The following is a 26,540-nucleotide window of genomic DNA, read 5'->3' as shown; positions in this document are numbered from 1 at the left end:
TGTTGCCAAGCTTTAAATCCTCATTTGTCATTGATAAGTCTATTTTATATATATTTTTATTCCCCGTCCCACGGTCATATTTGTGCTTATTTGAGCTCTACGGAGCTATTTTTATTACTAATATACGTTTTCTAGTGTTTTTGTAGAGTTGGTATTATTTTGTAGGAATTTGCAGAATTACGATAATTCCTGAGCTTATTGAGCCACTACGAAAATATTAGAGTCGGATCGTATTTTATGACCGTATATTTTAAGCCCAAGGCCGAGTTAGAAAATTTAATCCGGTGATTAAGGGCTTGATACAAGAGAATGTCCAAGATTTTACAAGTTCTTATATCACGGATCAAACAAGTGAATGAATTTGGGCTAATGAACTCTAAAAGACCAAGTCCAAGAACAAAAGGGAGGTAGAGCTTTGAAGCCCAGCTTGCAGCCCAAGCTAACCGGGCCCGATCGGGGGAGGCATGACCCGATCGGGCAAATATAATCAGCGACTCACTTAGGCTATTTAAGATATTGGGCCTACAAATCCTTGGGCCTTACTTCGCTGAACACGTCTTTATTTGCTGAAGGAATTTGTTTGGTGAGGAGTTTGAGTGGGAATGAAAGTCCTTTGACTTTTCTTATAAAAGGGGTAGTAGTACGTAGGTTGGAGAAGAGAGGTTTGTAGCTTTAGTTTAGTTTAGTTTTTTTAGTTAGTTTTAGGGTTCGTTTGACATTGCTGTGGTTTTCTGTTTTTTGGTTTTTTGTTTTCTAAAAGTATATGATATGAGTCCTATAATGAATAAAAAATTATATAAATTTATTAAAATTATGATAATTTTAAAAACTGACAACAGAAAAGTGGAAACACCTTTTTCTTGTTTTCTGTTTTTGGTTTTTGGTTTTCAAAAAAACAGGAAACTGAAAACCAAAACTGATGCCAAACAAGCCCTTAGTTTTAGTTTAGTTTTTCTTCTCTCTTTATCTCTCTAACTTTTCTCTCTCCTTTTAATTAAACTCTTAGTATTACTTTCTCTTTTATTTCTTCTCCCTTAATCTTAGTTGTTTATTTTATTCCTTTCACCATGATTTATTTTATTACTTTGATTAGTTTAGTTTTTAATATGTGTGAGTAGTTTAATTTCTAGGGTTTATGGGGATCTAATAAACAATATGAAGGGGTAAATTATTGTTGTTAATTATCAATGCTAGATTAATTTCCTATTGATTGATTTAATGCTCTGTGACTAGATTAGGCCTATCTTTTATGCATGAGTTTGACAATATTGATTCAAGAATCGAGAGATGAGAATTAATGTTTAGGTCTAGTTTCAATAGGCAAGTTAATTTATAAATGGTTAAGTCAAAATTCGAGAGATGAGATTTAATACCGGTAAATTAATTGTGTGATTGTAATACGTAGCGAGAGCCCTTTACAATCTGGTTAATTGATGCATTGATGATTGACTATTATTAATTATTGGTATTGCATGGTAATTTCTTATTGGATTGTTTTAATGTTTTACAATTGCGGCTTGTAAAAGTATAACAATATTAAATTGATGAATCGAGCAGATGTTAATTTGATATTAAAGGCTATTTTCAATAAGAACTTAGATCTAGTAAATTGCGAGAGCCTGTTAAATCTATGTTGATTAATAAATTGCGATAGCCTGATAATCATGTTATTTATGCCATGTCAATGATTGATTACCCTGTTTTACCCTGGAGTATTATTTATTGGTGAACCTATGCCCTAAATCCTTTTATATATTATTTTCTCCCTACTCCTACTCTTTTTAGTTTAGTTTCTTATTCAACTATAAATATTGGTTACTTAAATAGTTTAGATTATAATAATAAATTAGGAGTAAAAAGACTAGTTTCCCTGTGGAGATCGACCCTACTTCCCTATCTACCTTAGTTAGCGATTTAGGTAATTATTTTTGATTGGGGGATACGACTTTACCCTGTCAGTCATTTTTCTCATCACGTGAGCACAAAGGAGACCCATAGTTTTTGAAAACTGACCAATACAAGTAGGAGACAAAGAATCGGAATAAGCTAGCTCAAATTGGTTAAGGAGTTTTCTTAATGCAAAATGAGAAACATGACCTATGAGCTTACTAAAGAAGGGGATACGCATTCAAGTCATGAGGAATGCGTATCTTCTCACTTCACAATTGTGTTTTAATCTCATTATATTGATGATCAACAACATGACAAATTTTTTTCTTCACTGTGCGAAGGTCACCACTCGAAACTTCAAGGTATTTCTTCAAAGTAGCATGTGAACCTTCGGCTCTAGAACTAACAACATGCCCAAAATGCATATATTCACTTGACCATGCTCCAACAAAATATTTTTTCCATGAAAACCAAGTATTCTGAATGTAAATGAGAATCTCCCTGTACTTCCCATACTTCACTTCAATTTCAGACCAAGCTTCATTAAATTAATCTTCAGTTGAAGAAGCAATCAAATTTGTCCAATCGGACATAAACACATCCCATTCATCACCATCATCAAAAAAAGGCTTGCACTTTGCTAAAATATTTTTTTCAATGTGCCATACACACAACAAATTACAAGTATTAGGGAAAACAACTTTAATTGCATTCATCAAAGCCAATTCTCGATCAGTCACAATCACCGATGGTTGCTTATCATAACCCAAAATCTTACCAAATTTTTGTAGTGCCCACACATAATCACTTTCCTCCTCTTTAAATAAGAAGGCAAAACCGCAAAAGAATGATGTATTAAAAATAGTAACTCCAACAATATCAAGTAAAGACATTTCATACTTGTTAGTCTTTTAAGTGCAGTCCATCACAAAAGTATATGAGTAAATTCTTGCTAATTCAATCGAACTTGGATGAGAAAACAACAAATGTGTCACATGTCCTTCATTATCACACTCAACATCATACATAAAACCACCCTTACCAAGTTCATCAATCAAAGCTTGGATCATTGAACGACCTCCTAGCCCATCTTTAATAATTTTAGCCTTCACATTATAAAGTGTTCTAGATATTGCTTTTAGATTAGAGTTACCTTTTCGAAGTTTTGTAAGTATCTGCCGTGGCGCAATGCCGACAGCAATCATCTGTTTAATCTCATTAACTTCCTCCCCTGAGAAACGCCGGGTATAAGGATGTCCCGAAATATCACTTGATAAATCATGGTTATGAGAAAGATCTTTAATTTCGACTCTCCAACTAGTGTCTCGGTTCATTCTTCCACAAATTTGAAATGGGCAATTCATTAATCGAGTTCCTGACTTTTTCTTTCCACTATTAGGGATACGACTACGATTAGTTCGATATGATCCACCACGATCACAACCAATAATAACCCATCTGTTTTTTTTTGGATTTTTGAATCACCGTAACAAAGCCTAGTGAGTAGGCCATTCTTCGAACAGTCTCCAACAATGTTTCTCTATTTGAAAATTTTTGGGACGTAAGTTGATACATATCAGTGGGCATTTGAGGAGGTTGATGATTATCAAATTCTGGTGAACCTATACAATAAAAAAAAAAAAACAAGAATAGTCACAAAATTATATTTTGAATAATAAAAAAGCCATTAAAAATATACACTTAGCCTATTTGCTGAGAGTTCGATAATACGAGTTTGTTCTTTTGGTTTTGCAATAGTACTCTTTTGATTTTGATTAACACCAAAGTTAAAATTAAACTAATCTTATTATACTATTTTTAATCACCAAACCTTAAGAAGTTGAAATTGAGACATATAATTTGCAAATAAACTGATTTAATACTAAGGTATAACAATATTGGAATCAATTGACTCATTATCAAGAATTATGAATAATTTCCTTTAAAACCCTAGATTAATTTTATTGTATAATTGAGTGAAATCCAACCCCAATTACAAAGATGCTTGTAAAAAATAGATCAAGATTGAAAATTATTACCATTAATATGAGAATGTGAAGAATTTCAAACTTCATGGCCGTTCTCCTCTAGTACATTCTGCAAATCATCTAGCCCAAAAAGCTCCCAAAATTCATTATCATTAATCCCTTCAAAATCAAATTCTCCATCCATCTTCCTAATTATAATAAAGTGCAATTACAATTGAGATATATTATAAAGGTGAATTTCCATAAAAGGTAGAAGCTTTTGGGTATCAAATTAATGGTGGAGTGTAAAAAGAGGGATGAAGTAAAAAGCAAAATCAATGTTTACGATTTTGGGAGTTGGGTAATTTACCCACAAAAGTCCAAATAAAAAAAAAAAGTAAAACATTGGCATTGATACGTGAGACTTAGTGCAAATTAGAAGGAAATTAGGAAAGTAACTTATAGTGGGGTCACAGGGGTGTGCGGTTATAAGTGCTAAGTGTGCGCAAATAAGCAGCCCCTATTATCTATCGTAAACTCAAAATGTATGTGGGGCTCACATACACATAATGATATATAGTTTTTTTTTTTTTTTTTGAAAGAATAATATATAGTCTTTTATTTGAATAAAAATATTCTCCATCCAATTTCCACTCCCCATCGCTAAAACCTTCCCTATCAGAACCCACTTGAAAAATTCGACACCCGATTTTCACATCGCAAGCACTCGAGCCCAAAACCCGACCCAATAACCCTATAGGAAGTCATCCATGTGTTCTAGTCCATCCACCTCAAACATTGCAAAAGAGAAATCAAAGTATACAAAACCCAAAACCCTCCATCTTCAACTACTACACACACACACACAAAAACACACATACACACTCACTTGTTCTTTCTTCTCCAAAATGTCAATTCACTCAGTGGTAATCCAGAAGCTTCTAAGCACCAACGCCCATCTCGGCCGCCGCATCACCGCCCACCATTGCAAGCCCTTCATCTATGGCAGTCGCAATGGAGCCTCAATCATCGATTCCGACAAAACCCTAATTTCCCTTCGCAATGCCCTCGATTTCATCTCCCACCTTGTTCGCGGCAAAGCTCGATTCCTCTTCGTCAACACTAACCCCCTTTTCGACGACATTTTCGATCATATGACTCGCAAGATCGGCCATGGTTCCTTTCTCTCTCCTCAAGCTCAGTACTGGCGATTAGGGGGTTTTCTGACGAACTCTTCTAGCCCTAAAAAGTTTAGGTCTAGGAATAAGAAGATTTGTTTTGCTCCTGCTCAACCTCCTGATTGTGTTGTGATTATGGATTTTGAGAGGAAGTCTTCTGTGATTAATGAGGCTGCTCGGCTTCAGATTCCGGTTATTGGGTTGGTGGATTCGAGTGTTCCGAGGGAGGTTTTCGAGAAAATTACGTACCCGATACCGTGTAATGATTCTGTTCAGTTTGTTTATACGGTTTGTAATTTGATTACTAAGACTTTCTTGCTTGAACAGAAGAATTTGAATTTGAATTTGAATTTGGGTGATGCTTCGGGTACTGATGCTTCTGCTACTGATGCTTCACCGGGGTAAGATAATCGTTACCTCGTTCGTATTAATTTGAATTGAATTGAGAATTGTGAAATTGTTCAGGGTAGTCATTGTATTTGTGTGATCAATTTTGGTATGCTGAAATCGTAGACAATTGAATTTTGCTTGCATTGTTTGTGAAACTTTGGCAAATTCGTTTTGGAGAATTTTTTGGAATGTGGCCAGAAAGAAAAACTTGTGGGATTTGAGGAATTGGAGTTGTGGTCGTCTTTCTCTAACTGATTGATTATCGCGGAATGATCAAATTTGGTTCCTTTTCTTGGGGGGGGGGGGGGAACTTGGGGATGAGGGGCTTTGTATTTGAGTTGGGTTTTCTGATTATGGAGAGTTTGGGAAGAATTCTTTTTTTGAATCGACGTAATGGAAGTTGGTTTTGGGGACTTACTTTGGACTTGATGAAACAAACTTGACTTAGCTCATGGTTGTGTTTTAGTTCCTTGGATATATTTTGAGTGGAATTTTATATTCAAACTTATATTCCATTATTGGGCCCAATTCAATGAACAAAACAATGTGAGAGGAGGGTAGAAGCTAGATAGCCTAGGGGCAGGGGATTGAGGCATGGAGAGAGGTTTAGAAGGAAGAAAAACATGCAATGGTAAGTTTGATAATCCATTCTTGAGTAAAGGTTAAAAATTAATAGTCACTTTGGTAGAGTTATTTATGATTGCAGAAAATTATTCTCTATTTGACAAACCAAATGCAAGGAATTTGTAGTATATTTTTTTTTTTTAGAAACGTATTTTTCCTTAACTAACAAGGCAAACATAACCTATATAACAATATTTTGAATTGGTTTCTTCTATGTATTGAAATGTTGATACTATCTTCATAGATTGATGAATGCTTATACCTATTCGGGATGTTGCTACATCATAGTATTTTTTCACTTTAGAATAATAATATTTTGGTGTTGGATCTTAAAAGACTGGAGTATGTGTTTTTATAATGATATATAGCTGTAGTATGTAAATTTTAGAGCAATGCTTGCTGTTTCGGAAAAGAAAATGTTAAAGAGTCTGTTATTCTCATGTTCCACTATCTAAATGTAGTCGCAAACTAATATGGAATTGGAGTTAATGACTCTAGCTAATCAAATGGATTGTAGCAGTTACTGTCTGTTTTGTGGAGGGGGATACTATAAGAAATGGAGACATGGAAGGATAGGGTTGCAATAGTACAGATTAATGATTTGAGCAAGATATTAGACTTAAACAGATCAAAAGTGACGAATATATTAGCCTTAGATATAGTTGTAGAGAAAAAATTAATTTGGGTTACGCCATGAGACTGATGAGAGGTTATTATAAGACAAAGATAATTTGCTGGCCAGAGGATCGGGGAAATTTGTATACTAGGTTTGTAGAGGAAAGAGGAGTGGTTTTCCCCTAGATTTCTTAAGAATTTCTTGATCAGATTGTCTAAAATTTGGGAAAATTTGTTGTTTGTGGGCAACTGGGCATTGGGCAATGTAGGTATGTTTGTATTTTTTTTTCACCGTATAAAACTTCTGTTGCCACACATGTTCTGATTGAAGTTGAAGCATATTAAATATGAATTGAACCCAAGGAGGTAGATTTGCTCGGAGCAAACAAACTAGAAAGCTAAATATGTATTAATGATTGAAGATTCATGTAGCATGGTAGTTTTGTACAAAATATATACTTCCTCCGTTTCTATTTACATGACTAACATTCCTAAAATGGAAATGTCATATTACTTGACCCATACTATAATTGGTAAAAGTCATATTACTTGACCCATACTATATTAGATGGGAATTTAGATTGAGTTTCCTTGTGGTAAAAGTCCCAAATGGTATAGATATTGACGTATGCTGTAATAACAATTTATGGGAAGATTGGGAACCACTTCTTTGTTATTGTACAACCCTACATGTATCCAGCCCCCTTTACCATGTCCTAGATAGAAGCCTTAGCCTTTTTTTTTATAGGTATTTGGATTATGGGATAGCATCGGAGTATTAATTGTTTCCCATAATGATATTTTGGCATAATGCAGAACACAATTCATTGTTTGGAAGTCCTTGATAAATTAAAAGGTTGTTTATATAGCTGTACTGTAGAAGTTTGAACTTAGTTTCTATTGAAGTTTACAGTGAAGTACAGCAAGATTTTAGTGAGAGAAAATCTAGATAGAATCTAGAGAGAAGAAGGAGGAGGAAATCTATTGAATGAATAATGAAATATGCTAAAGTACAAGTATATATTCTAGAGCTAGCTGTAACTAACTTACACACTTATTACATGATCAATTCTGTTATAACAGAATTGCTTAGTCATCATCCGAGCTGGCACATTCATCATCAGCATAGTTAGCATAGTCTCCAATGAGTAGGCATTTTTACCACCACAGAAGAATCAGTATAAATCAAGGAAGGAAGAGACTATATTTAATTATCAGTTTTCTCAAGTTGAGGTTTAAACTTCTAGGTTTGTCTGAGTTCAAATAGTTTGGTAAATGGGGTAATTCAACCTTCAAGTTATTCCGTTTTCAGGCAATTCAGAGTTTGTAATTTATTTAATTTGTTTTTGCACCATTTCTTTACTCTCATTGCCAGATAGGTTTTCTGTTTATTTCTGAAGCGTGATGGAGTTGATTATAATTTCAGGAAATATAGTATAGATTGGTAGTAAGCAAACTAAAGGACGAACTATAAATCTGTATTGGGAATTCCGTAAAGATAGTCTGGAGAGAGCAGGAAGAACGAGAACATGTGCCAAACTTCCGAGTTTAGGAGTTTGGTGAATAATTTTGCAAGAAACAGAACTAAACAGCTAGATAGACTTCCATTATGTGCACTTGGAAAGGCATAAAAGTACTCTACAAATTGAGTTATAAGGGCTTTTGTGAGTTTTTTTATTTTATTTTTTTTAATTTAATTAAAAATATGATTTCACAGTCTTATTTACCAATCACATATTGTAAATTGCAGCCAATGTCTATTATTTTTTATTTTGCTAATATCAAGCCGTAATTATGTGTATTTGCAATGGTATTTTTGGGGATTGTTTTTCTTCATACTTGGAGGAATCCATTGGATGATTTGTTTTTCTCATTGTGTACCATCCTTATTGTGAAGTGAGGAAGCTACGGTGACAGAAGATGATCAATCTCCGCAATCTTCGCAAGAGTTGAAGCTTGCTGATGCTTGATGCTGTTACATTTGGGTATCGATCTAAAGACTGCTTTGTAGTGTAATTTGCATCTGCTCTGCTTCTTCATGAATTGGTCCAAGGGCAGCTTTGTTGAATTCTGCTAATGTTATGTTGCTGGTTTTTACAGAGGCTTTTGGGTGGATAATTTTTTGATGGATCGGAAGGTTAGGAAGAACAGGAACAGTTTCAGTTTATCGTGAAGTAGTTGATGCCATGTGACATTCTGGTAGAATGTTATTGTTATGGCACTTGCTCGAGACTATAGCTGAGGTGTTTCTCATGCTAATTTTTTCCTATTTATAAGTGTTAGAATACAAATTTTGTATAAATTCTTTCTTGTATGTTCCATTATAATATGTTGAAATCCATTATTGCAGAAGTCAAATTTGATTGAACAGACTTCACTGAGCCCCGTGCTGTTTTCTGTAACCTTGAATAATCATTTGAGTTATAGAGTGCGGTTATGCTTTGGTTCCTGAAAAGCTTAAGCCAGCCTCCTAGGTTGATGTTTCAATAAAAGTAAATTTTGATTTTCTAATGTTTTTTACCCCGTAATAGATTTCCTAGATGTAGAGAGTCCTAAACAATTTAAACAGGGCAATCCTAGTGGGACAAAAGGTGTATACGGAAATTGTCTGTGTACAACTACAATATATATGTGTTTGATAGAGTATTTTCTTTATTTTGTAAGAAAGGTTTACTAAATGACTTATGACGGTGTGAATAGCATAAAATTGTATTCAATTATCAATCAGTTGAGTCGGTTAATTGATGCATATTGTGCTCTGTATAATTGTATAATACAAAGTACAAAATTCTCGACACATTAAATCAAGCATAAGCTACCATGTTGATGTAGCCTTAATAATATGTTCTATACATGCACTAATGAAAAGCTAACTTCACGTTCACATATGCAAGTTTCCGTAATGAAATAATATTCCCTGTGGAAGCTTCAAAATGTAATCAGGCTCCCTCCAGCAATATCACCTTAATCACGACGAAATCAGCAAACTCCTTGTGCAGCTTGTTGTTGATCATTGAAACATATAATTAAGCAATGTCTTCTACAGACCGCCTTCCTATATTCTAGAATAAAGGAGATTAGTGAGTAATTGAGCAGCCAAAGAACACACACAAATGCTTATCTGCTACGACTACCAGTAGCAATAGAAATACAAGTTTACAAGGAAAAATAAAACTGATGTGCTTTTCAGATTGTATTGCTTCTTGAAACTTAAATCACTTTTAATAATCATAGACTAGTCCATTGCTTCTCTATGCAAAAGATCAAAGATACAATAAGTGTACTTTCGGTAACAATGACATCTGTCATTAGATAGAACAATCTAGACTAGTATCTGTTGCAGAAGTTTTCATCAAAATTCTCCCAATTCTCAGAGAGATTACAATGAATTATGCAAGTCAAAAAAGAAAAAAAAAATAAAAAAAAATAAAATGACAAAGGAGACATCAATTGACATTAAATTTTTATTTATTTATTTATTTTTTTTATTATTATTTTTTTTTTTGCTTAAACAAGAAGAATAAGATAATATTAGCTTCTAAATTTTCACACCCTATATTTAAAAGCAATCATGCATGCTTATTCAAAATGTCCCTATATTTTAGGATGACCAGCATCCTCAACAAAACCATGCAGTCTTTTCATGAACAAGTAGATTGAGTGATACCTCAACTGATGTTAAGTGAAGAACTGAAGATAAAGTACAATGGTGCTTATTCTGTCTATCTTCCCCACTGTCATCCCATACACCGCCAGATCACCGTGGGAGACTTCACATGCAACTCCATTAGTGACCCTACCATCAGAAGACATACCAAGAATCATGTGGTGTTTATATACAAGAAAAACACATAAAACTATAAAAGGTCAGGTTTAATTCTTTCAGAAGCCAACAATAGTCAGTACTCATCAATGAAGCTTGGGACCTAAGCAACATATGGCCTAGATGTGATTGAAGGGTGATAAATCTCAAATAGACTTTCATGAAATCATAAGTGGCTTAAATCAGAGCACCCACTATTTTTCAATACATCATGAATCATAATTAAAGCTTATTTTTAACACCCACATGCCTCTCTCTTTTGGGTATTCAGACTTTAAAAGTTGGGTCATTGAGAACTGAGACAAAAGGCAAGTCAGGTGGGTTGAGTCCAGCAGGACTACAGTCTTTGGGAATCATAAACCAAATCCTTCACACTGCTCACTGCCTCAAAATGTTATGCATATTCACTCAACATTTACCATGCTCAATGATTCTAACTTGGAAAATATGAACAAAATACGGGGGTTATAAATTCCCTCAACATTAAGCATTCGTGCAATTCATGTTCCTACAAGATTCATAATAAAGATAATATGAGAAGATAAGCAGCTGCCTTAACTAAAGATGTATTATGCTATTATCCACTGATCCACTATGCTATCAAGACTAAAAATTGTGAAATTTCCCCCAAAGCAAAAGTTTCTCAAGATCTTGAATTGAGCCTTGATTTGACAAACCACCTATTTTGACTCTCAACAATGAGTCTACAAAATGAAGAACCAGTCAAAAGGAGAATGGCTGGGTTGTGTTTTTATGAGCTACAGGATGGTCAATCTTGTTAAAAATGGTAACAGAAGTTTCCAGAAGCAAAGGCTAGTCAGCAAAATGATCAAAGGAGTCATTAAAATATTTCTTCTGGTACTCCAGACAAGCTTAATGAGTTTTTGTAAATGACAGGCGAAAGTGTGCTTCTGTGGGCCCGTGGCTCTGAAGGATTGCTTTCACAGAACAAGTTCAATTGGATAAAATTACTGATGATGTTTCACCTATAGACACACAAACCTCTGGGTATCAAACCCATTCCATCAGAATAATCCTAAATTCTATGAATATTTATTACAAGAGCAGCTACATGATGAGTGTACGCAGAAAACAAGCAGGTCAAATATATAAGAGCAACTCCTTGACTTTTTTCTTTTTTTTTTTTTTTTGTTGGTGGGGGGGGGGGGGGGTGTAAAAACATGACACATTGGATTGAAGTCTCTAACATGATTCAATAAAATAAAAAGTAGTTGCACCAAACTAAAATGACCTGGACATATTTATGAATGCAGCATTGCAGCCTCTATTGCCTGAGGGATGGTTAAATCAAGGAGGACCACAAGCTCAGGGCTCAACAAAAGAAAAAATGGAAGCAAATCTAAGCAATTCCGTATGGAATTTGTGGTAATTATTGTCCACACTTTGCTTCCATCAACAAAAATAACAGAAGTGGGATATTCAGTGAGCTCAGAAGAAATGCTTACCAACAAGGTTTGTGATAAATGCACTTCATATGAGAAGACCTCTCTCAAAGACAACAAGAGACTTGTAGCATCTTTTTCTGAGATTGTAAAGATACAACTCCAGCAATATGATTGGCTGCTCAACTGGCAAAAAGCTTCTCTATGCTGGCCAACCAGTAGTACTATGTCTACCTACATAAATACCATAAAGGAGTTGTAAACTTAATCACTTGGGAAAATACTAACTAAACCTTGTTAGTTTCAGAAAACAATCATTAACGATATAGAGATGACATTAAAATTAGGAGAAAACTTTGATCTATTTATTTATTTGTTTGTTTGTTTGCTTAAATCTGTAATAGTTTCTTTCCAATTACATGGAACATATACCTATAAAATAGTGACAAATGAAAAAAACACTCTTATGACATATGAATGTCTTGTACAAAAAAGCTTAACTTACAGAGAAGATAGTGAAGTTGTTGAATTTCAGTAAATGCGCCTCATTTCCTCAAGTCTCCACCAGGGAGGAAGATTAGCCTTTCAAGGAAAAAAGGAAGCCCTCACCCAACTAGCACAGACACTCAAAATATTTAGTGGGAGGGCTTTCTCAGAGAGCTCCTTGAGTGAGGGAGTATCATAGTGCACTTTCTGCTGTTCTCTCTTCAGCAATGTGGCCAATTTAGGCATCAACTTAGATAAGAGGCCAACAATGTGAGAAGGATAACCTAAAAACAACGGATTTAAGCTACTCCTCGCTGCTTGGACTAATTGTAACGTGACCTCTTCCATAGTACTGTTCCTTTAATCTCAGAGCAGCAGCTTTCTTACCTGATCTTGCTAAAGTGCGACAGATAGAAGAGATAGTGCTTGTACCAGGAACCAACCCTTTTTCAGTCATTTCACTCCACAATTTCATGGCTTCAGCTTGATATGATCGTTTCAACATCTTCTCAAGCTCTGCTTGATTGGATAAATTGCACCACCCACTTATGAGTATGTCATATGTTGATGCATTAGGTGATCTGCCTCTAACCTGCATTTCATTCATAAGTTCTCTAGCCTGGCTCATCTTTCCCAGCAGTGAAAACTGGTGGATAAGTGTATTGTATGCAGCAGTCGTGGGGATGAAACCTTTGCACACCATTTCGCAGTAAAGTCTGATTGACTCCTTTGTATTACTCATCTTTGCATAACCCGAGACCAAAATATTGTATGTCACAGCATTAAACACAAATCCTCTTTCTTTCATTTCATCAATCAATCTCACTGCCTCTCTCGTTAGACCTGCAGAGAATACACCATCAAGCAGAGTATTGAAAGTGACCATATTAGGGGTCAGCCCCTCATTTAGCAATAGGAAATATGTTGCAAAGGCCTTTTTTATATGGCTACTTCTGCAATATCCAAGTATAAAGTTGTTATAAGTGACAATATCAGCTGGTATTCCTCTGCTTTTCATGTTTTTTAAAACAGTAGAAGCTTTGTTTGTCATTCCCAGCTTGCACAAGACATTGATAAGGGTGTTAAAGCTTAAATAATTTGCCTCAAGGCCCATGTCTAGAAGCTGCTCATGAATCTGCAGGATTACACTTGCCCTTCTGGTCTTTGAAGCTGCAGCAAGGACAGCTCTGTGCACACTAGGCGTCGGAAAGAAACTTATAGCTGACATTTGAAACAGAATATCCATTGCTTTGTCCAGCTTATCAAAATTACACAATCCTGTAACAAGGATATTACAGGTAATTTTATTGGGCATTAGCCCATCAACCTTCATATCAGACCACAATTTAAGAGCCTCCTCCACTCTTCCATCCTTACAATAAGCATGGATCATTGTGTTGTATGTAGCAGCATCTGCAACCAAATTAAACTGTTCCAGACCACCATAAACTGATTCAGGTTCATACTTTCCATGCTTCAAAAGTCCACTCATCAACACATTAAATGCAACAATATCAAATCCTAAACCTTTTTCAGTGAATTCTTGGGCCAGATGAAGAGCAGCAGACACATTTCCCAACTTAAAGTAGCCATCCATCAAATTTGTGTAGTTAAAGCGGTCAAGCAATATGCCTCTGGACATGACATCCTTAACTAAATCCATTGCTTCGTCCATCTTTTCACTTCTTTTGTACATATTAACAAATGTATCAACTATATATTTATTTTCTTCTAAATCTTGTGATTTCATTTCCTCGTACAACTCCAAGCCAAGCTCTTGCTTCCCAGCCATAACACACCCATGTATCAAAGTACCATATGTTATGGAATTAGGAACCACATTTTGCTGCACCATCTTCCTCAGTAATTCGAAAGCTTTCTCAAGGATTCCTTCTTTAATATATCCATTCATCATTGATGAGTAAGTGATGACACTTGGAGTAACACCTGAAACCTCCATCTCTTGCAACACGGATTCAGCATTCTTCATGTTCCCTAATTTGCAGCAACCATCAATCAGTGCAGAATAAGTAATTTGATTGGGTCTCATGTTATGCATTAAGAGCATCTTAAACATGTCTTCAGCCTCTGTTGGTTTTCCAGCCTTAAAAAGCCCATCCATCATAGCTGTATACAAGACAAGGTCAAGACATAACCCACGAACCACCATCTGACTTAGAAAGGCAAATGCGCCTAATGGATTCCCACATTTTAATAAAGCATGAATGATAGCTGAGGATGACACGTGATTAGGTTCTATTCCCATTTGCTTCATCTCCTGAAAAAGAGCCTGTGCCTCTGTTACCTTTCCACTCTTGCAAAGGCCACTTAAAATGGAAGTATATGTAATTAGATCAGGAAAGATTCCAGCATTAACCATGTCCTGATATACAGCCAGTGCTTCATGCATAACTTCTGGGGTGCCGTATGCAGTGATTAATGTTGTGTATGTAATCACATTGGGTTGTACTACTGCTACACCTGTTTTCTTAGCATCGATCTGAATATTTTCCACATCTGACAGAGACTGTTCACCTAACTGTGATTCCCATATCATATTCAATAGTTTCTTGGCCTCAGAAAAATTCCCGATCTTGCAAAATCCATAAAGTAAAATATTATAAGTAATAATGTCAGGTAGTAAACCCATCTTGTTTATATCTTCCATTACTTGAAGAGCATTAGTCATCATACCGTTTTTGCAAAAGCCATGAATCAAGGTGTTAAAGCTTATCAGATCAGGAAGACAATCAACATTGTCACCATTGTATTCGATTAAATTATTTAAGACCTGTTCTGCATGTCCCATCGATCCAACATCACAAAATCCCTTGATCAAAATATTACCAGTACAAATATCAATAGGAATTCCCTTCTTTATCATCTGAGACAAGCATCCCAAGGCCTGCTCTGGCAAGTTTCGCTGGCAGAAACCCCATATCAGAGCGTTATAGGTGACAGTATCAACTTCAACAACAATCCCAACAAAGTGAAGAGCAGAATCCAACATGCCCAAATTGCATAAAGAGCGGATTAATATGTTATGGGTGGAGACATTAGGCATTACCCCACAAGCCAGCATCTCTGAATAGACAAGCCATACCTGATGATCAGTTAAAAGAAAAATTCAAATTATCCAATTAGCAAGTAGTTTGACTAGAATGTCCTCAGTGCGGAGACAAGGGAAATCCACAGGATAGCATTTTCCAACACAAGCCATACCTAAATAATCTAATCAGAGCTACTTTAAAGCCGATTTAGTGATGTGTATCAAGTATACACTTAAGCAGAATCAAAATGCAAATGCCTTAAAGAGGGGGTGAAGGGAAGCATATACCCACACTTAAAACCCATCTACACATATATCTCCAAAATCAAAAACTTTGAGCACAATAACTAGCAAGAAATTTGATGTTTTTCTTCTAAGAGAGGAAGAGGAGGGGGGGGGGGGGGGGTATATATTATTAATATGATAGGCATGCAAGCTAACTCCAAGGAACCGCCATCAAAGATCATCCATTTAACTTACTTTAAATTCAATAAATCTTATGATTCCCTCAATCCTGCCAATGCACACACATACCATTCACCCAACCAGACCCAAAAGAAATAAGGAAAACACTAGGGGGTTTGGAGTTCTCGCAAAGCAGAATCATACAGTGCCAACTACAAGATCAATCTTCGTTCTTGCAAAGCGGAATTATAAAGTGCAAAATACAAGATCAATCTTTGTTTTTCAAACTAAATCAATATATTAGGACCTAGCATATACACTCCTTTCCTAATCAAAGACCTGGGAAATGAATTGGCACTCATTTCATTTATTTGGATCTCCTCCTTGTGAGTAGAGCATATAAAACTGCGCTCTCACAGTAGGAGTGCCAAAATCATTTCACAAAGGTCATCCCTTTTTCTTTGTGTTTACATTTTTATGCATCTTTCACAGATAAGGATATATTTAAAACTCTTCACATCCCTACTTTCCAGATAATTTTTGCCTTTATCTATAATATAACTCTGGTATATTGAAAAATACACGAGAAAATGTGAATTGTCAATTAGCATCCAGAGTACATTATTGAATGTATATTTCCACTCTTATACTCATTTATATTAATTAAAATGGTTAAATTGAAACATATATATCAAAATTGACCATTTCAAAAAAGCATTGTGTGCAGTGAGTCACAGACTTAAATAACGGTGACATATTCATTAGTTGTACAGTGTGATCAGCATGCACCCCAATACTTTGCAATTCTAAGAAGTAGCATAGGATGTTAGACGCCCCCCCCCCCCCCCTCTTATACCTTATATAAAAGGTAAATAACCAACCCTTAACCAATTTAAATGCACAAGCAATACCTGACAAGCCATGCCAAGGTTATGAAATCCACGTAGGAGGTGATTCCACGACCGCAAGTCTGATGGAGCAACTCCATTTGATTGCATGAAGGAAAATGTTTGAATAGCCCGGGAAGGATGTCCACAGGACAGAAATAGATGAATGAGGGAGCAAAAAAGGGAGGCATAGAACTTTGTCTTTGAATGTGGTATGGAAACTTGAGATGATGATTGGATAAGGGAATTTTGAGAGGGGAGATATTTGATGGGGATGGAAAAAGCATTTGTAAGCGAAGAAAAAGGTGCAAGAAAATTCCTTCTTCTACTCCTGACAAATTGCATAAACAACATTATTGATCATTTCTTCACATTGCATCTACTGTCTTCAAAAATTTACAAATCATTGTTGTTATTGTATTAAGTGCTCCACTTCCCTGAGAGTCAAGAAATAATTTTTATCAGTTACATTGATAGCATTGACAACACCCCCAAAGATTAAGACTTTGTACTTATTTGTAATTGCAACTTCAATTTCTACTATTAAATCATAAATAAATAAATAAAAATCAGAATTCTCCATCAAAATCCCCTCAAAATTTGAATTTTAGTTCAAATATTAGACATCGAGCTCTTATTCATCCTTTCTTCTATCAAATAAAATTCAAACGTTTAAGCTTTTAGCTCTATTTTATCAGCTTGTCCATATACATCAATTTTTATTCAACCATTTTAAAATACCCTTTTACACAATATTCAGCAAAATCAAATAAGAAATCATAAAAATAAATGATTTCAAAAATTAAAAGTAATAATAATACAACAACCCCATTAATCAAGTCAATTCTAAAAGTAAATGAAACACAAAATAATTAAGAATACAACAAACTCATCAATCAAGTAAAAAATTAGCTGATAAAAGCATAAATAAATGCAACATTTGAACAAAACACTCAAACCCATTACCACAAATTGCATATATTAATAAATTTCAAAGCAATCTGGAAATGGGAAGAATACTACCTGAGCTCAATGGCGGCTGAAGCTCTCAAGTTCAAGTTCAGTTGTTACTGGTTATAGGTTTAGGAATTTGATGGGTTAAAAAACCCAAGAATAAAACTGATTCAGCTTTTTCTAATTGTTTAATACAAGATCAATAAATATTGGAAGAGAATTGATTACAAGAATTGTAGAATAATGAGAGAGAAAGAAGAGAGAGATTGTTATGCTTATTCAGGCAGTCGAGAGTCGAGAGAACTCTGCTGTTCTCAGTAGACCCACTATATGCTGATTTTTTTTTTTTTTAATTTATTATTTTTATTACTATTATTTTTTTAAATACTATTATTTTTTTACAAAAAAAAAAAAAAAAAAAAAAAAAAAAAAAAAAAAAAAGTGGTATGGAGTACTGTAAAGTCTGTAATTACTGATACGATTATTTTTAGTTTAGTACACAGTTCAGTTAAGCTCTAATAAGTTTAGTTTAGTTCAGATCTAATAAGTTCAGTTCAGTTCAGTTCAACTCCTAATTTCCCTCTTTTATAAAATATTCATTTTAGTTCAGTTCACCTCTAATAAATTCAGTTCAGTTCAGTTCAGCTCAATTCAGTCAATGAGAACAGACCCTAAATAGGAGGTCAATGATAATATTAACATTTTCTTTTGAAACAATGATAATAGAACGATTTCCCTAAAAATTGTTCAAGCATAAATTTATTCCCTATATGTATCGGTTTAAAAAGTAATTCCCACAATGTTGTCCACGTAGCATTGGTTAGAGTTTCGTAATTTTTTTTTCCCAATTAAACATAGAACCGCTAACGGTGATAGCGTATCTAATATTAAAACAGTGATAGCGGTTCTAATAATTAAATAACATCACACTATAATTTCTTTTCCACTTTCTTCTGTCTATTAGAACCGCTAACGATATTAGCAGCTTTAATGTATAAAACCGCTATCACCGTTAGCGGTTCTATGTTTGAAAAAAAAAAATGAAGCTCTGTCCAATCCTAACATCATGGGAATAAGTTTGTAAACCAATACATATAGGGAATAAATTTACCTTTAAGCAATTTTTAAGGAAATCATTCAATGATAATATTAACATTATTGTTTCACGTCAAAAAAATATTAACATTGTTTACCATCAATTCGTTTTCTTTTTTTTTTTTTTTTAAAAAAAAAAAAAAAAAAAAAAAAATCATTCTTGAATCTTAAGCACTACATGTTTATGGTTAAGAGGTCGTTAAATGACATTTATATTTTACCGGGTAATGTCTCGCATACTAAATTTAAATGAACTAATATGAACTCAAATGTATCTTATGTTTTCCATATCCTTAACTTAATTTAACATTATCTCCTCCAAACAAATCACTGGCCAAGGACAAAGTTATCATCGGAGTTAAAGTTGTGATTTTTTTAAAATAAAATTTTGTAAAGAGGAAAAATGTATGAGATTTTCGAAAATCTCATGTGAAAAGGTGTTTCTCGCCTACAATTTTGAAAAATCCAAGCATTTTGTTTTCAATTTTTTACAATTATTATTTTTATCATAACCTTTAATTTCAAACTTGAATTAAGGCATATAATATAGTTAGAAAGCTCTAGAAATCTACTCTCAAACCCAATTAAAATAAGGTCAATATCTTAAGATACGACCAAAATATTACAAGAGTGTCAATTTTGGACCAAGTTTAGCATTTTAATCATCTCTCTCCTGTTTTTAAATTGGACTTGGACTTCTAATATATCAATGCATTTGTTCATTGTTCATACTTGACATCACATTTATTCAAAAAAATAAATAAATAAAATAAAAAATACTTGACATCACTTTAGTGAAGAACTAGGTTAGATCCCGTGTCATGCACGATGATCGTTATACATCATTAATAGATAAATATTATAATCATAAATTAGTCGAGGAATAATAAAAGTATATGATATGTTAAATTTTAATTGTAGTTTCTAATACACAATTAAAAATAAAAGTAGGCAAAAAATCCGACCAATATTTTTTTTGTTGTAAAACAGATCACAAAATATTTTTAAGAATATAATTTTTGGTTTATAATTGTCCAATTTTCTGTTTTAGAAAAATTATTTGTGAAATCTTTTTATTTTAAATATACTACATTAATATGGAATATGTACAACAAATAATATTATTTTGGAAATTGATTTGTTTCCTTAATTCATAAATTTTTTATATAAAAAAATAATAATAATTAAGGACACATCATGAGATGACACGTGTCATTGCTAGTATGCCTTTTAGTATATAGTATTGACTTATAAAATTAACTTACACAAACTTTAAAATTTGAAAGAATTGACAACAAGGTGAGAAAAACCAAAGCCTAAGTCAATTTATTAATTTTTGGTTGTTTTATAAAGCTAAACCTCTTTACCCTATTCATAAAAAGAGTTCCAGGAAAACCAAAAAAACAGGGTTCAATCGAGCACAGGAGTTTCAACTACTGCTATACTTCTATTCGAAATCATCTATGGAGTATCACTTTCAATTGATCAATAAAACAATCAGCTACTTGGCATTGTATAAAATAATTACAAAGAATAATGACATAAGTCACTGGTATCAAAGTCATTTTTAATGTCATCCAACAGCAGTTCTTTGAATCAATTTGGTACAGATCTGGAAAGCAAGAAGGCGTGTCAAAACTTCTGGAGTCACTGTCCGCCCAATCATAGCAGTAGTCAAGACTCAATTCCAACAAAAAGACTAGCCTGAAAGGCAGGGAAAAGCTTCAAAGATGACATATTTCTCAATTATGCCAAGGATGACATGACATCGATGGCACTTCCTAGTGGCCATGCTGCTTCCACCAGAGAATTTCCGTATGGCACTTTCTTCACCAATGTCATCTGTTGTGAAGGCTTTAGGCCTGTGTAAAAAGAACAAGCACACAACAAAAGATTAGAATAAGTTTAACAAGCCCTAAGGGAAATCGTTTATCATAGAAACAGATAAGAGAATCAACTTACCAAAACCATCCACAAGTAGTGTGTATTGGTAAACAAGATCCATGCATAGGTAAGGCAGATTTCCTTCTTCTACATCTGGGAATTTAGATTTCCCATCTTCAATCTTGGTGCCACAAGCGCGCTCAGCAGTTTCCTTGAAATCTGAAGGGCGTACAGTGACAACTGGTTCCGTTGAGTTAATAAAACCAGCCTGCAGAAACAATAAATGAAGTTTAATTGATATACCAAACTACTGGTACTGCTCTTTTTTCATTATATTATATTTTATTTAATGTGGGAAGAAAGGGATTATTTTAAGTTGGAGGAAGAACCCCATAACTATTTCAAATCTATTAACTATTACTAAAACAGAAGTTGCTGACATCACCATTGCTCACGTGTGGCTTTTTCAATAATTTCCAGCCTAAATGCAATGATGATGTCATCTTTCTTTTCTTTTTTTTTTCTTTTTCTTAACTTTTTTTTTTTTTTTTGGAAAGCAATCATATTTAACATTTTTGAAATTAAATATTGGAAGCTTCTACATTACAACTAAAATATATCAATTTATCGTAGATAATTGAAACAGTTTTAAATACCACACTAATAAATGACCTCCTATATTGAATTATGAAATAGATTACGTTGAACTAATACTATAACATAATTTTGATTAATATAAAAAATTTTAAAATTACAAAATATAGGTAATTCTTATTTATATTCATGTATAATAGCGATTTATTTTTAATTAAAAATAGGTTTTATATAAACCGTACATCGCACGGGTTCTAACCTAGTAATAAAACTAAATAACATACCTCGGCTGCTCTATCAAAGAAAAATGAAGCAACAAACAGATTCTTCTGTCCATCACCCCCACCACCATTCCATACACCGCCAAAAGAGCACTTCATGTGTGTACATGTTTCATTGACTTTCAAAGCTTTCGCTGTAAATGATTTGCAAGAATCCACATCTGCGCCAGATGGAGAAGCTGACACTTCATACTGAACTCCTCCGTACTTGTATGAACCTTGAAAGCAGAAGATTATAATGTCAATTACCATGATGATAAGTAAATCTACAATTCCCATCCACAGGCTGTTTATCTGATATGTATGAATGATAACTCATTCACCCAAACTCACCAAAACAGAGCACTTAAAAAATTAGGGGAATAAATTTCACTAGTAACATATACACATGAATATGTACAAATATCAAAGAAAAACACTATCCATTTTCATTTATTTAGAAAAACATAGCATCACCTACAAAGAATGTGAACCTATCATATGAAAGAATACCATTACATATGAACAGTCCAATGCCTCTCAAGAGGCTCCCAGATATGGCACAAGTTGACAGAAAAAGGACGGTTAATAGATCTTCTACTAACAAGAAATTTGATTCAAGATGGCTAGACTGAATGGATTGTGTACCATGAAAATGAATACACATCATAGCATTCATAGCATAACAACCACCCAGTGCCTTGTGTAAATCACCAGTTTAAGATAGGTCTGAGGATCATACAGTAAACTTAAACATGCAATTGTAGCATAAAATGGCAAAAGAATAAAATCATTAGCTACTTGGGAACAAAAGAAGCAAAAGAGCACTGTAAACAAGATGTTACAAAGTCATCCAAATGAATATGATGTGCCTAATCCAATGGGCAGTAGTTGAAATAATGACGGATATGATAGCAGAAATTAATGAGTTTTATACCTTGATAGCCTGGCAATATGCACGGATTTTCTGAATCCCCAACTGCCTTCAAAATCTCAGCACGAGCAGCCAGTAAACCATAGTGCAAGTAACTGGAAAAAGAAGCCTCAATGAGCTTAAAGGTGATAGCAAAACAATTTAATGACAAGTTCATTTAGATACAAAGATACAGACAAAGAAACAAGGTGTGAAAAAACAAGCACAGAAAGTACTTTAGAGAGAAGACAGGCTGACCTGTGCACATATAGGTAGTACTTTTTACCCTTTAGATACATTTCCCTCACATATGCCTCCTCACCATCAGACACCTTTGGAGCATTAGCAGCATCACTCTCAGAAACAGCATATGCCATCTGAACAGACCCACCTCCAAGATCAACTACTCCCACTGTATCTGAGTATTTCTTTCCCAATTTTCCTAGAAGATAGTTTATGGTTACCTACACACCAATGAAGAAAAACAAATTAAGCTCCAAATTCTTAACATAAAGATGCCAAATGCTGAAGCCACTAAATCCAGCGTCATGCATATTAGGATTCAAGGGGAGAAAAACACATGCACAGAGTGAGCGCTTTCAAAATCTATAACTAATCAACTAGGTTCCATCATAAAAATAGGCCCATTTAAGAACACAACCATCAGCAACCAAAAGCACACATAATCCCATATAAAAGAAAAGGGATAGTACTGTACGGCAATGAAAGGTAATACCTGAAAAGCATGTGTGCTCTCATCGAGGAGAAACAGCAATGGATACCATTGACATAGTCTATAAGCAGAGACTATACTTTCAAAAAACCACCAAGTAGCAAAAAAAAGGACAAAAAAATCCAATAAACTGTGTTAAATACTGTAGAATCCAGTCAAGCATTTTGAAAACAGGCACAGTAAGACGACTCACAATAAACTTAGAAATTATTGGTGAAGTGGTGAACAGACAACACTACTACACTAGCGGGGAGAGAGAGAGAGACTATTTCTTTTGCTACCCACTTTAGTCCTCAAAATCTACTAAAAGTGCCCACATAACAGTATATATGTAGTAAAAATTAATTCACTAGGACTTTAGGATAAGCAACAAAAGAAGTTTAAGGATGTGACCACATACCCACTGAAATGCACCTTCCTGGTTTCCGTCCAAGACAGTGACCCAGTCTGGTTCTGATTTCAGATCACTTTTATCCTTGAGCAGGTCCCTGACCTATATAAAATAAGATACCAACGTCAATTAAAAGACAAAAAAGAGAAATTACATTTTTGTCAAATCTTCTCTGACAACCAACAATGAGAGACACCAAAAAGTAATTATTTATCATGCATGACAAATAAGAGAGTCAAGAACATACTGCTTGCAATATTCTTTCAGGCGCATCACCATCCAATTGCCTCAAACCTGCAGTTGCCTGTAAGAGAAAATGGCTCAATTTTTTCAGGTTATACTGGCAAATAACAAAATATTAGACAATTGATCATTTAGGGAAGAACTATCAGCTACATAGCTTACCCCAACTTTGACGGGAGTCTTCCCAAGCATGTTCTTGGGAATAACAGCTTCTGCTTGCTCTAGGAGAGAAACTAGTGAATTAGCAGCATCCTGAGGGTTGCTTGCATATGAACTTAGACCTGGTTTTTTCTACAAAGAAAAATTGAAAACCAGGGTTATATAACAATTGCAAGTATTGCATATTAATTTCTATTCACTCAATGATGAAGCTTGACAGGAAAAGTAGAAGCATGAAACAAATTTTAAGTAAGACACGACATCTACCACCTATAAGAAGCTAACTATTACACAACAGCAAATGAAAGAAGAAAAAGGAGCAGCAACCACTGCATAGGGATAGAGGCAATCAGACAAATACAGTCAACATCATTTTGCAAGCTCAGCAAAGGTTGGGATAAATCCTGCCTTCAATAGAAAAACAAGTAACTTTAAACACAGAAGTAAACCAGGACAGGGGTAAACTAGAGGAAACATCTTGAGCTCAAGGTTTACTAGATGATTCAAAAACCTATCACAAGTAAAATTGCAATTCTAGAAACCAAATCCACCAACTACCTAAGCCCTTTCCAATTAAGATAACTGATCCCCAGCAATACTAAAGCAAATATATCATTTTTTATGCCCAGATAACTGATCAGTAATCACTAGATAAGAATAATCATGCATTTTGATTTCATTCTTGAATTTCAAACTCTAACCAAAAATCAGAGATGATCAAATCACTAAAACAATAAGCTTCAGACTTGTCCGGCATTCAATTATTTAAACCACATCAGAACTCGTCCCAAAAATCCATCAATGTACAATGCACCATAATTAAAGCCATAATTACATTCATGAAAAAATAAAAATCCATTCAGAAACTGCAAAGCCAATTACCAAGCAAAATCAAAGTAACCTTAGAAACAATTATGTATTACCAGCATTAACCTTTAGATCCATACTATGTAGATAGATCATAAGCAACCCAAACACTCCCAAATCAGTTCAAAAGCATAATTCAGAAGAATTTCACAAATCCCCACAAAAATAAAACTAAATCCAAATCAAACCCAGTACATATTAATCTTTAAATACCACAAACACAATCAACACTCTCAAATCAGCATAAAGCAGAATTATTGAAAAATTCCCACAAAACTAAACTTAAATCCAAATCAAACCCACTAAATAAAAATTCAAAATTTTCACAAAAATTCACTCACCTGAACAAAGAGTTCGAGATCATTACCAATGGGAACAAGATCCAAATTCTTATCAAAACGAAAAACATGAACCCTACTCCCAGAACTCCCAGCATCAAAGATCACAGCATATCTACTACCACCAACCGTAACAGAACTACCAGTCTTCATCTTCCTAGGAGAGAACCCTTCATCAGTGGGACCCGGCATCATATACAGAACAAACGAGATCAGCAAAAGGGGCAATGTAATCACAAGAATTATACCCTTATAACGGTAAATCTTGTCAGAAAACGACTCTTGTTGATACTTGTTTTTCTTAAGCATTTTGTCGAACGAGTGGTGTGCGTCTTGTAGATGGGGTTGATCAGATGATGCTGGGGAAGTTGATGATGAAACCCCAGCTGGGTTTGACGACGACAATGGCGGTACCTGACCCTCCGTGAAAAGCTCCGCCGATGACGGCGATCTGTATCTGATCTGCCCGTTTACACCACCCGACGACTCCAGTTCTTCGGATTTGGGTGGATAAATTATGATTTTTTGGGGGAATTTGATGAAATGGGTGATTAATTTTTTTGGGTTTTTTTTGATAAATTCTCTTCACTCTCTCTTCCTAAGGGAGGAAAGGGAAGAGATTTATGATGTTAGAGTATGATAGAAACAAAAATGATTTATATATTCCAATGTTTTGATGGTTTCTGGTACTTATATAGTATGGAGTTTTTAAAAATTAAATTATTTGATTTGTATGGAGGAAAAGTAGGGGAACTTTCAAGGGTAGTGTCGGAGAGTAAGCAATTGTAGTTTTCAGTTTTCACATCTCACAATCGGGTCATTCGGGTCGAGTCTGGGTTGGGTTCTTCGGGTCGAGTAATATTTGATTATTCGAGTTGGATCAAATTAGTTCGGGTGTCTGTTAAGATCAGATCAACTCTATTTTCGGGTCGAGTATGAATCGGATTTGTTTTGGGTGTTTTTGTCCCTCGGGAGAGTTACGACACGAATATTGATCCGGGGTGAGCTGTACCTGCAAAACAAACGGAGACACCAGTTGGGTGGTGCTCCGCCTCCGACGCACAAGTTAGGAACTTGAAGGGAGAAAAAAGGTGCGGAAATTTAGGTAGGGATCTGCTCGGATTCCAAGCTCAGGATGTCTCTATCAAAGAGTAAAATGTGTAATAAATGATAAAACGTGTCCTCAAAATGAGGGACATCTCCCTATTTATAGGGTCTTTGGAAATTGTGCCCCTGATTAGGTCACAGAACCCTAATCATTGGTGGGCTGCGCCGTATTGCGGCGTTCTCGGGATTTGGGCCTGAAGGCCGCCTTTTTCCCTTTATTTCTGGAATGACACGTGTCAAGTAGGGATTGGTCCATTTTGGTCTAATCTGAGGCTGACACGTGTC

General features: G+C 34.7%; 4 protein-coding genes across 8 annotated transcripts; 1 reads left to right on the top strand and 3 right to left on the bottom strand.

Annotated features, from left to right (window-relative positions):
- Positions 1-2,438: 2,438 nt before the first annotated feature.
- On the bottom strand, positions 2,439-3,224 carry LOC145643174 (protein FAR-RED ELONGATED HYPOCOTYL 3-like). Its single transcript, XM_081694328.1, has 2 exons — positions 2,886-3,224; positions 2,439-2,798 (listed from the first exon to the last, which is right to left on the bottom strand). Exons 1-2 carry the CDS (start codon positions 3,222-3,224, stop codon positions 2,439-2,441), a joined length of 699 nt encoding a protein of 232 aa, XP_081550454.1.
- Positions 3,225-4,696: 1,472 nt separating this feature from the next.
- On the top strand, positions 4,697-9,175 carry LOC145556246 (small ribosomal subunit protein uS2m-like). 2 transcript variants are annotated; one of them, XM_081617897.1, is made up of 3 exons: positions 4,697-5,436; positions 8,562-8,649; positions 8,765-9,175. In XM_081617897.1, exons 1-2 carry the CDS (start codon positions 4,766-4,768, stop codon positions 8,632-8,634), a joined length of 744 nt encoding a protein of 247 aa, XP_081474023.1. In that variant the 5' UTR covers positions 4,697-4,765; the 3' UTR covers positions 8,635-8,649; positions 8,765-9,175. The 2 variants fall into 2 exon arrangements, with proteins under 2 accessions (XP_081474023.1, XP_081474024.1); XM_081617898.1 differs by having other exon boundaries at positions 8,562-8,676.
- A 196-nt stretch (positions 9,176-9,371) lies between these two features.
- Positions 9,372-17,997, bottom strand: LOC145641979 (uncharacterized). Of its 4 annotated transcripts, none has more exons than XM_081693017.1 (6): positions 17,741-17,997; positions 16,742-17,154; positions 12,396-15,479; positions 11,954-12,124; positions 10,332-10,460; positions 9,372-9,726 (listed from the first exon to the last, which is right to left on the bottom strand). In XM_081693017.1, exons 2-3 carry the CDS (start codon positions 17,069-17,071, stop codon positions 12,681-12,683), a joined length of 3,129 nt encoding a protein of 1,042 aa, XP_081549143.1. In that variant the 5' UTR covers positions 17,072-17,154; positions 17,741-17,997; the 3' UTR covers positions 9,372-9,726; positions 10,332-10,460; positions 11,954-12,124; positions 12,396-12,680. The 4 variants fall into 4 exon arrangements, with proteins under 4 accessions (XP_081549143.1, XP_081549145.1, XP_081549146.1 ...); XM_081693019.1 differs by having other exon boundaries at positions 9,372-9,719; XM_081693020.1 differs by having other exon boundaries at positions 11,954-12,120.
- Positions 17,998-20,255: 2,258 nt separating this feature from the next.
- On the bottom strand, positions 20,256-25,864 carry LOC145641978 (apyrase 2-like). Its single transcript, XM_081693016.1, has 9 exons — positions 25,152-25,864; positions 23,947-24,075; positions 23,789-23,845; positions 23,551-23,643; positions 22,676-22,881; positions 22,442-22,533; positions 21,529-21,743; positions 20,729-20,918; positions 20,256-20,628 (listed from the first exon to the last, which is right to left on the bottom strand). The coding sequence occupies exons 1-9, from the start codon at positions 25,455-25,457 to the stop codon at positions 20,513-20,515; spliced, it is 1,404 nt and encodes a 467-aa protein (XP_081549142.1). The 5' UTR covers positions 25,458-25,864; the 3' UTR covers positions 20,256-20,512.
- Between the last annotated feature and the right edge of the window lie 676 nt (positions 25,865-26,540).

Source organism: Chenopodium album, chromosome 8, assembly GCF_948465745.1.
Source record: "Chenopodium album chromosome 8, dcCheAlbu1.1, whole genome shotgun sequence".
Lineage (NCBI taxonomy): Eukaryota > Viridiplantae > Streptophyta > Magnoliopsida > Caryophyllales > Amaranthaceae > Chenopodium > Chenopodium album.
Note: the sequence above shows the minus strand (reverse complement) of the source record. Positions and strands in the feature narration are given on the sequence as shown.

What these genes read in the sequence shown, in the direction of transcription:
- LOC145643174 (XM_081694328.1), bottom strand. Translation starts at nt 3,224, where the DNA reads ATGAACCGAGACACTAGTTGGAGAGTCGAAATTAAAGATCTTTCTCAT. An exon ending in AGTGTGATAATGAAGGACAT is followed by an intron (nt 2,799 to 2,885) that starts GTGACACATTTG and finishes TGCACTTAAAAG; the next exon opens with ACTAACAAGTATGAAATGTC.
- LOC145556246 (XM_081617897.1), top strand. Translation starts at nt 4,766, where the DNA reads ATGTCAATTCACTCAGTGGTAATCCAGAAGCTTCTAAGCACCAACGCC. An exon ending in GCTACTGATGCTTCACCGGG is followed by an intron (nt 5,437 to 8,561) that starts GTAAGATAATCG and finishes CTTATTGTGAAG; the next exon opens with TGAGGAAGCTACGGTGACAG.
- LOC145641979 (XM_081693017.1), bottom strand. Translation starts at nt 17,071, where the DNA reads ATGTTGTTTATGCAATTTGTCAGGAGTAGAAGAAGGAATTTTCTTGCA. An exon ending in ACCTTGGCATGGCTTGTCAG is followed by an intron (nt 15,480 to 16,741) that starts GTATTGCTTGTG and finishes ACTGATCATCAG; the next exon opens with GTATGGCTTGTCTATTCAGA.
- LOC145641978 (XM_081693016.1), bottom strand. Translation starts at nt 25,457, where the DNA reads ATGCTTAAGAAAAACAAGTATCAACAAGAGTCGTTTTCTGACAAGATT. An exon ending in AGACTCCCGTCAAAGTTGGG is followed by an intron (nt 23,846 to 23,946) that starts GTAAGCTATGTA and finishes TTTCTCTTACAG; the next exon opens with GCAACTGCAGGTTTGAGGCA. An exon ending in TACTACCTATATGTGCACAG is followed by an intron (nt 22,534 to 22,675) that starts GTCAGCCTGTCT and finishes TTCTTTTTCCAG; the next exon opens with TTACTTGCACTATGGTTTAC.